Below are 12,140 nucleotides of genomic sequence, written 5' to 3'. Positions count from 1 at the left end.
TTTTACAAACAGGTATTTGATTCCATAAGCTACGAGATACCAGGCATGTCTTATCTGTAATTTATTCTGGAAAACTGCTATCATATTTTACCTTATAACTTTGGTTTCCATGGCTGAATTTTGAGGGGAGTCCTATCAACCGAGTGTGCTCTTTCGGTGGTTTTCAGAAACCTATGAACCATCTCTGTATCTGTCCTGTTTCACATGTTTACAGGCAAAATATGATCTTCCATACACGCCTGTAGTAATCTCTAATTATATGCATACTTGTAGCTTCAATAAAATCAAGTATTTCTGTACCCAAGACCTTTAGCGAGCCTGGTTTTCTCTTGTATTGACATTGCCTACAATAAAACCTCTTTACATTCTTCCAAGCGAATGACCTAAGAATGTGTTTCCCTATCTCTTTGGGTAGAGGGACTACAACTCCGCCCACTAGGATCACGTGGCCTTCTGGTACATGTCAAAAATGTTACAGGCTCTAGACCTTCCACAAAACTGAATTCAAATGTGGGTATTTTAGAAAGTTAAGCTCCATGGGTTACACTTTTGTTTACTCAGTAGACACCCTTCCACTCCTGTAAACATCTGTCCCAGGCCCAAGCTTCGCCCCCTTCCTCTGCTCTGCTAAGCTTCAAAGGGATTTGATCAAATGGGTCTGACAAGTGTTATGAAAGAGTGTTTTATCTTTGTGTTTCTCCTGCACCATGCCATCAGTGTCCAACTGTACATTACAACATATGTTTTAATTACTCTGGCAGTGGAGTGTCTTCTCTAACGGTTTATTGATAAGCCATCCTCAACACTGGAAGTTCCTTCCCTCCCCACTCAAGTGGTTATGCAACAAACTATTTAACGGATTCCTTATCGGATTCCAATAGCGCCATGGCTGCCTCCAACCTTGTAATGAGGCCCATTTTTATTGTGGTTGGTCATTAGATGATGGGAGAAGTGACTTCCAGTCTGGGAGTGAGAGTTTTCCTTGTGAAGTTTTGCCCAAAGCCAGCAAAAGGGTCTGCCTTGGGCTGACATTTTTTTCATGACGACAATGTGGCTCTTCAAGTGTCATTGGAGTTTTGTGGGTGAAACATAATATACATAGATCTTTGTCAACCCACAAATCATGTTTTGTTTTCCTGACATTTTTCTATGAGTAGTGATAATTTTTTCACTTTTACTTTTCAAACCATTTTTATTTGCACCACTTGTGCAGGCGGTGTTTGTTTTCAATGTTTAAAAATCCTGTTTTCCATGTGACAGAGACTTCTGTTTCCTCCGTCTTTTGTAAATTAAAATGCTGCTTATCCATTGGTAATGACAGGTGACATGGCACTTTCATTTTATTTGAAAAACAACAACAAAGGTCAGGCAGTCTTTGTTTCAGTGTTTGTAATCCTGCCATTCATGTGAAAGGGACTTCTTTTTGGAGCCTTTAAATGCACCCCACACTTCTTTAATATGTTCATTTTTCAATCAATCCGCCGACTGCAGAGAGTTCTCCATAACAGTTCATGGTTTTTGGCAAAGCTGTACTGTAGTGTATCAGTCATCTGTTGTACCTTCTAGCCCTGTCGCTGGGATTTGTTCTGCCAGCCAACAGTTAGTATTCCAAATGTCTGCACCCTTGGGCCTTATCTAGCCTGATGCACCTCTTCTATATAGTGGGGCTAAAAATACCAGACAGCATCAAGAAAAGTCTCTGCATAGTTCAAGTCAGTGTTTGAGGTGATGCGGTTCGATAGGTCCAGCAAGTTTGGAACAGTGATCTAGTCACTTCGAATAAATGCTTCTGCTGGGTCGAGACAGTGCATGAAACAATGACTTCTACAAGACTTCTACAAGTTCAAATTGGTGTTCAAGTCGGGTCAAGGCACAGTCCTTTTGTTTCAAAGTGGTGCCCAATGATGTGGCAAGTCGAAGGCTTCTGCAGTGTGGATCCAGTTTTCAAATACTAGTGAAGAAGAGAAGTACTGTTATGAAGTGGTACCGAGCCGGTTCAAAGATGCAGGTGAGGAGTTCAATGTCATGAAGTGTCAAAAGCAGCACATACTGGTCCAGTATCTGCTTAAAGGGCATGAAACATGTTTTGAAAGTGGAATGAAATTTTGCAAACAGGATTCGTGTTGCTCTCAGGCTTTTTGCTTGCATGGAGTCCTCACCCAGGTGCCCCAGGACAAGGTATATAATTTCTGTCTGCCCTCCCACTCCAGAGAGCTTGGTTAGGTCCTACAGTGGATCTTTCTCTTTCAATGAGGGGCCTGGTTTAATTACATCTATAAGAGGGGCAAACATTGTACCAAATATCAGTCACTCCACACTGTCCCCTGAGGATTGACAGTGGACATAGCTTGCTTCTGCCTTTAATGCCTTATATCTTAACCTCACTGTTGGAGGGCTTTGGAATGAACTGCACTCCCAATAGAGGTCCAGTGAATTCTCCTTGTTTTATAGAAAGTCTGCAATCCACAGATGAATCAAAAAGGGAATATGAGACACCTTGCATATAAAGGCAATGTGTCACTGCGTTGTAGAGGAGCAGCTGATTGCCTCTGCAGGAAGTCCCGCCCCTATTCTTTTTATATGTTGGAATCGGAAATTTCAACATGTGCAATACCAGTAAGAGTACATATATTACGAGAAGCCTTTGAGACAAAGTATCCACTTAGAAAACCCTACGTGATAAATCTCCGAAAGGGTGATGGTCTCCTTGAAGAGATGCTTGAGGAAGTGTGAAAACACAAAAAGAAGAAGCTGGTGACGTCATGAGAAATTACTGTGGCTGTAAATACTGGGGGGGGTTATCTGTACTCCTGCCCTCTATATGGCAGAGTAGAAGCACAGAGCACTCCAGCCAAGATTATCTATTGTTGGTAGCAATGGATGAGCAATCAAGGCTTAGCTCTCAGAAGGTGATGTGGCTAGTTCTTAATACAGTATAGTCCCAAGCCCCCACAAAGGAATGTCCACACACTATGTTATGGGCTAAGACAGTTCTTTCTATAAATAAGGTTCAATATATATACACAATCAATAACACACTTTGTACTCTGGCAATTTGAATATGGTAAATATGTACAATGTCGATGTGATACCACAGTTAACTCTTGACTCCTTTAAAATGCACCAACTGCTAACAGTTTCAATGGCATACAAATCAAATAGTAAAGTGAATCAACAATAGACATAGGAAGGAAGACAAGTTGGGTTAAACAAATGGCAGAATATTTTGTCCTGCTACCAATACACAGTTCTGTTTGAGGATCCCCCCACCTGGGCAACCTGTAAATAAAGTGTATCAACAATCCCAGTCCCTATATTGTTTAAGATAGTCTTGGTTCCTTCTAAAGAAGTTCTACTACCCCAATGTACCTGGTTTAGCAGAGTTCTTCGATGAGTCATCGAAGGATCCTTCTTGAGTGAACTCCCTTTAAGGCAGGAACCACGGATCATCGAGATTCCGTGAAGAAATGGTGAACAATGTCATCGATGGTATCAGCTTCGATCCTTGCGGTGCTCGTCGATGATCAGTTGTGGATGTCTTGCGAAGATGAGGCTTGTGGTACACCTCAATGATAAGAGTTAATTGTTGCAAAGCAGATCATTGAAGAACGTAGGCCCAGAAAGGGCATAGGTTCATCAGCATTTGACGCTGGCAATCAGGACTCGACCACGGCTGGCTTTTGGATCTTCATCTGAATTTTTGTGGACTTCGGGTGGCAGGAAACCCACCAGCGGATTCTCTTTGGTTCGTCTGCAACCTTGACTTTCTCTGGTGAGACAAAGAGGTCAACAGAGTTGGCAAGGGAGTCCTTGATTTCAAATTGTCTTATGCAATGGTGATTTGCAGCTCCGGTCAACAAGGTTACATTGGTCCTCCGAACCTCGGTTGTCGGTGATGGTCGTCGACGGCCTCAACATCCTTGTGCTTTACTTCAGGTTCCTCAGCGGCCCGGGTCTCCGGTTGGCAGCCTTTCAAGGACTGACTTCCAGGGAGTCATGGTGAAGGTTAGCTGGTGCATGGTGTTCCCTCATAGCTCGGGAAGAGGTCTCCTAGCCAAGTCCTCTCTTGGATCATTTCTTGGAGACAGCTTTTGGATTGCGTTGAAGGAAAGCAGCAGCAAAGCCTTCTTCTTCAGAATGGGTATCAAAGTTAATCATCAAGTTTCGACTTCAGCCTCTGAACAATTCCAGAAAGTGAGAGGTCCCCAGGTATATTTTTCATTCTCTCATTCACACTGCTGAGTCAAGCTCAGACAGCCAATCATTCCGAAGGCATTCAGCAGGCAAGCAGCTAATCAGGCTCACAGTGCATTCAGGCCATTCTTCCGCATCCAGACAGTCACAACAAGGAATGTAAATTGGGACAAGTACCCAGCCATTCTGCACTCCACACTGCATTAATACCAGTTTCGGGCAGGGCTGTCTCATTCATTGGGCCTCATTACACGGACGGCGGTAAGGGTTAACGGTCACCGTTAATGGCAACGGTGACCGTTAACCCTTACCGCCGTACTACGAGGTCCCTTTACGGGTTGGAGGATTTAACGCCTGCTTCTTGCAGGCGTTAAAATCCAACCCGCTAAGGGACCTCGGAGCTAATTACGGCACCGCAAAATTGTGGTGCCGTAATTAGCACCTTCCCCATTTCTATTGAGCCCTATGGGGCAGAAATGGGAATGGGGAAGGGCAATGGCGGAAAGGGGATTTACCGGCCCTCCAACCTTGGAATGGGGCGGTAAATCCCCTTTCCGCCAAGGCGGTGCCGGTATTTTACCGGCATGAGCCATGGCGCTAATAGCGCCATGGCTCACCGCCTACCGTGTAATGAGGCCCATTGTGTCACACACCAGAAACCAGACACCCATAACATGAAATGTATAATGGTCACCCACGCCATTCACCCAGGTCCCACCCCAAGGGCGTACCCACAACATACAGTCATTGGGCCTCATTACGACCCTGGCGGAGGACCATGGTGCTGTTAGCCGGTGTCCGCCATGGCGGAATGGGGAATTACCACCCCATTCCAAGGTTGGCGGAGCAGTAATTCCCCATGCCACCATGGCCCTTCCCCATTCCCATTTTTGCCCCATAGGGCTCGATGGTAATGGGGAAGGCGCTAATTACGGTGCCACAAATTGCGGCACCGTACTTAGCACCAAGGTCCCTTTGCGGGTCCCTACTTTAACAGCTGGTAAAACCAGCCGTTAAGGTCGGGTCCCGCAAAGGGACCTCGTAATTAGGCGCTAATAGGTTAACGGCGCTGCAGCCTTTTATGGTGCCGTTAACCCATTAGCGCCTGGGTCGTAATGAGGCCCATTGAGAAGGCTCCAGACAGTCTGGCCTGGACTTCCCCACAATACCATATATGGAACTTCCACCCAACAGCCAGTGAAGGGAAGGGACAGAGTCAGGGCTTCCCATGACTTTGGGAAAACAAGGTAACTGGCAATAGAAAGCAAGAGGCCACAGGGGCCACTTGTCTCCTATCAGGAATAAACTGATTCCTATGGCACGGCCTGCGTATCCCAAAATGGAGGATACTCAAAGCACCTGTGAAGTTCAGCATGGAGCTGCCACCATCCCATACCATGCTCTGTGGGCCACACACAGGAGCCCAAAAACATACACTAGAGGTACATGGCTGTAGCCCTACCCATGGGTGCCGTAAAGGTTTTCCCAAGGGTCTCTTCACCACAACTAAAAAGGGGAAGAGCTGCACTGCCAGGACTCCCACATTGACCCCTGTGCAGAAAACAACACAGGACACACATGAAAATGGAGTACAGGACAAGGACAGGGATGCCCTGTCCCTCCAATGCAATTCCAGCATCACAGTCACCCCTCCCCAGACTGAGGTTAGGGTGGTCTAATTTCCCATGAGATTGACACCCTCATCTAGATTATCAACATACCTTCTGGAAAGGCCATCTACATTATTATGACTCTTCCCTGGTCTATGCTCAATAGTGAAGTGTAGCCCTTGCAGGCTAATGGACCACCTGAGCAGCTTCGGGTTTTCACCCTTCATCTGCATAAGCCATTTTAAGGGCTAATGGTCTTTTTGGACCTTGAAGGTAGACCCCTTAAGGTAGGGCCTAAAACGCCTAAGTCTCCAAACTATGCTGAAACATTCCTTTTCAACAGTAGCCCACCCAAGTTCTCTACCTTTGAGTTGCCTTGCGATGAATATGATAGGATGTTCCCTCCCTTTGTCATCTAACTGGGACAAGACAGCTCCAATTACGGTGTCACAGGCATCAATCTGAATGATAAAGGGTTTGCTGCAGTCAGGTGCACACAACACAGGTGCACTACACAGACTTTCCTTCAAGCCTATAAAGGCACTCTGACAGTCTTCCGTCCAATTAACCTTCCTTGGTTGTTTCGGCTATGTCAGAGGGGCAGCTATGGTGCCATAGTCCGCCATGAAGTTACGGTAATATCCAGTGAGGCCCAAAAAGGCTCTCACCTGGGTTCGAGTAGTGGGAGTCTCCCAGTCATGTACATCCTGTACTTTACAGGGGAGAGGTTGGATTTCACCCCCTCCTACCTCATGATCAAGATACGTGACTTTACCCTGAGCACTAAGAAGGGTGACCAGAGAAGAGAATGCATAAATGATATAGAACCTGACGGCGAAGTAAAGAATTGGGAAGACCTTCATGTGTGGAATGAAGATTGCACGTGTGCAGTAGCATTGTAGAAAATGCAAGTCATTTTTATAACTGTACAGATGCCGTAACGCAGGTAGACTAAGTAATCATATGGCTGGCTATATGTAGTGAATAGACTGCAGGTGGTGCCACCAATATATATATATATATATCTATAGAATATGGACATTCGGTGGCACCATTGTAATAAGCTTAACCCATGGAGAAAGGAAGATTGACAGCTGTTTGTGTATCACAGCAAAGAATAAACCAAGGCTCGAAGATGGAGCAAAGGAAGACTGTTTGGCCTGATGACAAGGGCTGCGGCAGTCAAGAACGGGTTATCTATTCGTGAAGAACAGTGAAACGTGAGAAGCAAAACCGCTCCTTGTTAAAGTTGCAAAGAGAGAACACAATGAGAGCCAAGTTCTTCATTTAAGACATTTAAATGTTATAAATTGGGCCAATTCACGGTCTCTGATCACATGAGTCCAAGATGAAACTAGATGTGGGCATGCATGCCTGAACCTTGTTAAGAATGTGCTCACACTCCCTTATATTCACAGAGACGAAAAGCTACTGCAAGGCCAAGTTCAAACTCAATCTGAATGGCAGACGGCATGAGTGATGAGAGATGATGGGCTAATTTGGTGGGGAGGTTTGTTCATGTTCACCCACCATCACCTGGGTGCCAGCTTACATGCTGCTAGAGAATCGATTGTTCCAGAAGTATGCAAGCGTGCCAACCAATTGTAGAAGGCCATATAACAAAGGGCCTTATAGTTTGAGAGCCAATGAGGTGTTGTGTTTCTAATCACTGTCGAGGGTGACTTGCACTATGACTTGCACTAAGGGAGGGCATGAGTTGCCCATCTGACTATAAAGACCCATTCACAATCCTATCCCATATAAAACGTATACTTAGATGTTCACCTTTAACCACCACAATCACTTGTAGGTTTTTGTAGTTTGCCACGTAGTATAACGTCATGTATGACAGGTTTTTGAATAAAAGTGTAATTGTTTATGAAATGTGTTGAGATCGTGCTGTTCGACGTCCGTTGATGTCCATTGTACTCCTTGTTTTAGATAATTGATATTAAAACAGAAAGTTTTGCCATATTCCCCCAGAGTCAGTCTTCTTGTATGGTGTGAGAGTTATTCTCCAGCACATCCATCATGCGATGTGTTACCTTAATTAAAAGGACCATAAGGGTTCAGGGTATTGGACAGAAGCAAGCCTTCTGTAAGGAGTTCAATAACTGTAAAATGTGACCATGCCATCTTGCATGAATGGTGACTTGTTCCACAGGAAATTGAGGGTACAGGAAGGAAAAAGAGCCCCAAAGAAAATCCAAATTATGGAACCCTTCTCATATCCACCTTTCCTTCACTGGCAATTCTAACTCTTCCTCTTCCGAAGCCTGAAGACATGAAAGACCCTTTGTTGTGAAACAGCCTGGTGTGAGGCTGGCTTTGTTATGTTAGGACCCCTTTGATGCAGGTTTCCCAGGTGATTTCATGGTGGGAGCTCCAATGCTAAAGGGGGGTGTTACCATTCCACCTGGGGAATCAAAGCAAGACAGCATCCTGGCTATTGTCTCACTGAGAACAGTGCAGGTAGCCAGGCTGCCATAAATACACATTGCCCTCACATACTTGGTCTGGGCTCACAGAACTGAAACGTGTATGATATCAAATTGTTGTGGCTTTAAAGGTGTGATTGCTCTTTCAGTTATCATGCCAAACCAGGTGTAGCTTATTCTTATAGATTAACCTTCCACCATGTTAATAATTGATTATTACATTATGAATAAGTTAAAATGTCACCTTTGGCAGGAGTGAGTTTGGGTCACAGTTGCTGTCAGGAATGCACATGTGACCTTTAAACATGCCCTGTGTCACTGGAGAGCAGATGATGCAGTTGTCAGGAGATTGGTTCTTCACAGACATTTCTATGCACTGTGCTTTTTTTCACATGGAGCTTCAAAAAAGGTGAGGTCTGATTAGCAGAATCCCCTTTCAGAAACAGAATTACATGTATCATGTTATATTAATAAAAATCCAATAAACTGAGGCTTTCACACCCTCACCAAATTTGCATCTGTCGTGGTTATATGCTTACGCTGTTCAGTTTGTTGAGTAGCTACTGTTATTCTAGGTGAAGCGTTTACTCAATAAAGTCAATACATAAATATATAAATGTAAACATAACCTAGCACTCAAAATGCACGATCACGTTATGTATTATGTTTTCCTCACATGGTGGTAATTATTTGATAAATGTTCCGTTCAGAATCAGAGACAACACTCAAACCATTCGACCCACAAACTGAGTGTGTAACAGCAAAACCTTGGTTCACTTTATAGTCTAATGGATGCTGAAAGGTTTAGGCAGTGAAGATGCTAAACAAGATCTGAATTGGGCACTGCCAGCCATCAGCTGTTACATTGCAAAGTGTGTCTCCGTTACATTGATCAACATGTGTTAACGTATTGCCAATGTGATGATTTATGTGCCTTACAATTTCATTCATTCCGCTAAGAAACTATTGTCCAGAGCAGCTTTGAGAGTCAATCACGTCATGGGTGATAGTACAGAAACTTTGCCTCCCTGCACGTCCAGTTAGAACTAGGGCAAACGTTTCCCAAGTGCAAAAAACACATTATTTGAGGGAATTTCTGCACAAGGATAATATTTGGCATACTCATAGCACAAGTGCAAAATTTGCTCTGGTAAAAATATGTATTTAATGAATATGTTGCTTTCACTGTGGCATTTTCTTGTACTAGTGCTAAATGCACTTGCACGGGTGCACAGTTTCTATTCTATGACCCCTTATGCTTGTGAGTTGGCATGCTTCAACCTGATTAAAACTGGAATACCATCCCAAACTTTGCCGAGGCCGCAAAATAAAGGTGTAAAGAAAGAAGAACTTTTGATGTATGTAGGATGCACAATTCTGTGTTGTCATGTTTCTACAGTCCATACGCATCAAAAATGTGCCTTGTTTTTATTTAATACATTTCTTTGAATGTGTATCTTATCCACATGTGGTGTGGTCAGATCCTATCTGTACAGCAAAGTTCAAGTTAATACAATTGCAGTAAAACACTACTAACAAATAAACAAGCACAAATAAACAGAGTGCATTTGTATTTCAAATGTTATAATGTTTAACGTCCTACCTATTGTATGCCACAGTTGAACAATGTGATTGAAATCTATAGGAAAAAATGTCAAATATTAGGCTAGTATAATAAATATACTGACTGTCAACTTTTAGAACAAACGTGTTGTCCCTTGTACATAGAGTACAGAGTACACCTCGCAATTGAAAAAAGTGTGCTTATAAGACAGAAAGTTCGGTGAACCGTTTGTACCTATGCACAATTCAAGAATGTAGCCTGATCTCAGACAATAAAAAAATAGTCTGATTGCTGTCTTTTCCTATGATTCCTACAAGACTAACAATCTTCAGTCTTATTTTATTCAAACCATATTAAAATATTAATTTCCACTTTTTTGTAGCAATTCAACTGGATGAATTACACAAATGAAATAATGTCAACCGTGCCACTCACTATCCAAAATTCAGAAGAGGTGGTTGTCTATGCTCCGGAGTACCTGACAAAATTGCAACAAATTCTTCCCAAGTACACTGTAAGGTAAATTCCTAACAGGTCCAGATGTGACCGCTACTCATCGGGTACATTCTGATGAGGCTGGAGGAGTGTGACCCAAATGCCACTACAGTTCACTCCACCCAGTCATTCCTGCCTATCTCCACACATGGCGAAGATGGATCAAGGAATCACAGCATGTGTGCGGTGAAAGACAGAGGAACTTGGGCAAATCCTTGGCTTCTATGCCTGACACTGCATATATGCTGCGAGTATGTTGGGAACCTTCCTGGCCACGCATGCGCTCTTTGAGAAGTTCTCATGTAGCGCTGGCTTTAGAATGAGGTAGATGTGGAATAAACTGCAGACATTTTGCAAATTGTTTCACTGCATTCGTTGCTTTTAGACTGAGGTTGAATTATGGCAGCCATTTATGAAAAGTGCAAATGTAACAGACCAAAGCAATTCACCAGGACAACCACACATATAACTGGCTTTTCCACCGGGCTTGATCTGAACTGAATGTTTTGTACAAACTGGATATGATGTGGTTCAATGTAATCTCAGCATCGTCTTATTTTCTTTTACAGAGACATTCAGAATTATATTGCTTGGCGAACCATCATGGATTTTGTAAACACCCTAAGTAGTGACTACAAAGACACAAGAAATGCATTTCGCAAGGTGGGTATCATACATGTTCAGCTTGTAATGTGGTTCAATTCTGAACTATCTAAATGAAGTATATTTTGCAAGATCCCTTTTCCCACGACAATAGACATGACTGTGTAACTAACACAGAAACTGCTGCCAGCATAACCATAATTCTTCATCAAGTGCTTGAACTTACTTTGAGAATTTAGGAATGGATATTGAAGGAAGTGATGTCAGACAGATGGGTGACATTTATCATTGCATCACAGTGCCCGTTTGCATGATATAATTTCCCAAACAAGATTGACATGGATTCTAATCATACATGATTAGCTGTGATTACCCTGTTGAGTTGATGGCATCATGTACACTGTGTACTGTTAGAGAATTTATGAGCTGAAGAATGTTTGCAGCATTTTCAGTGTGTAGTTTAACAGTTGATACTAACACTTAGAATTGTGGGGGTGAGTAGAGTGGGTTAGTTTTGCCTGGGCCACGAAAATGCTACTAGTCATAGGTTCACAAAGATGGTTAGGTTCAGAAAATCAAGCAAAATTGAAAAGCTGAACAGCAGTGCTTCAGTAAAGATGTGCATAGCAATGTAACAGAAGCGAGATGGGTTTTGTAAAAAAGCTAATTGTGAAAATCAGGGGCGAAGGAAGGAAAAGGGTGCAAGTGAAGCACAACATTATTAGGAGATAGTGCTAAACGCAATACTGTTCAAAGGTCACCAGAGCCAGGTGCTGGAAGATTACACAAGCTGACAGGTGGGATGGTGACAGATATCATCATGAAGAAGGCTGAGAAATGCTAAAGAAAACAAACCGAAACATATAGGGGAAGTTGAGATGAATCAAGGGTGTGAAATAGAAGGTGAAAAAGGGGAGTGGTAACTTTTTGCTTGGAACTTGGGGACTTCCGAAGGCTTGTCTCCTGAGCTAGTGGTGGGTGTTGTTGGTGCAGGGACAGGTGGGGACAGGTGGGTCCTAGCTGCACAGGAAGTTTATTGAAGGCTGTGATTTCGACTCTGGGGAAGTGGTCTGGCACGCATGCACTCAGGCTGATACCTGCATGGGTGCAATGCTGACTGGCAGCTGCTCAGGGTGACCCGAGCCTAAATTGAGGTCTGACCTGGTAGGCAGAAAGGCTCCCGCTCGCAGACCTTGATGGTGTCCCAGCACTGTTGCAGACAGTGCTGGTGCATCC

At 43.5% G+C, this 12,140-nt stretch overlaps 1 protein-coding gene across 4 annotated transcripts in view; it reads left to right on the top strand.

Annotated features, from left to right (window-relative positions):
- MME (membrane metalloendopeptidase) overlaps positions 1 to 12,140 on the top strand; it is a 589,667-nt gene that overhangs the window by 381,815 nt on the left and 195,712 nt on the right. For all 4 annotated transcript variants that reach the window (XM_069618415.1, XM_069618414.1, XM_069618413.1 and 1 more), the window contains exons 11-12: positions 10,189 to 10,325; positions 10,871 to 10,964. In XM_069618415.1, the coding sequence (XP_069474516.1) occupies positions 10,189 to 10,325; positions 10,871 to 10,964 (231 nt within the window). The remainder of the gene's footprint in view (positions 1 to 10,188; positions 10,326 to 10,870; positions 10,965 to 12,140) is intronic.

Source organism: Ambystoma mexicanum, chromosome 10, assembly GCF_040938575.1.
Source record: "Ambystoma mexicanum isolate Mex_15411 chromosome 10, UKY_AmexF1_1, whole genome shotgun sequence".
NCBI classification, from domain to species: domain Eukaryota; kingdom Metazoa; phylum Chordata; class Amphibia; order Caudata; family Ambystomatidae; genus Ambystoma; species Ambystoma mexicanum.
This window is presented reverse-complemented; position numbering and strand designations above follow the sequence as displayed.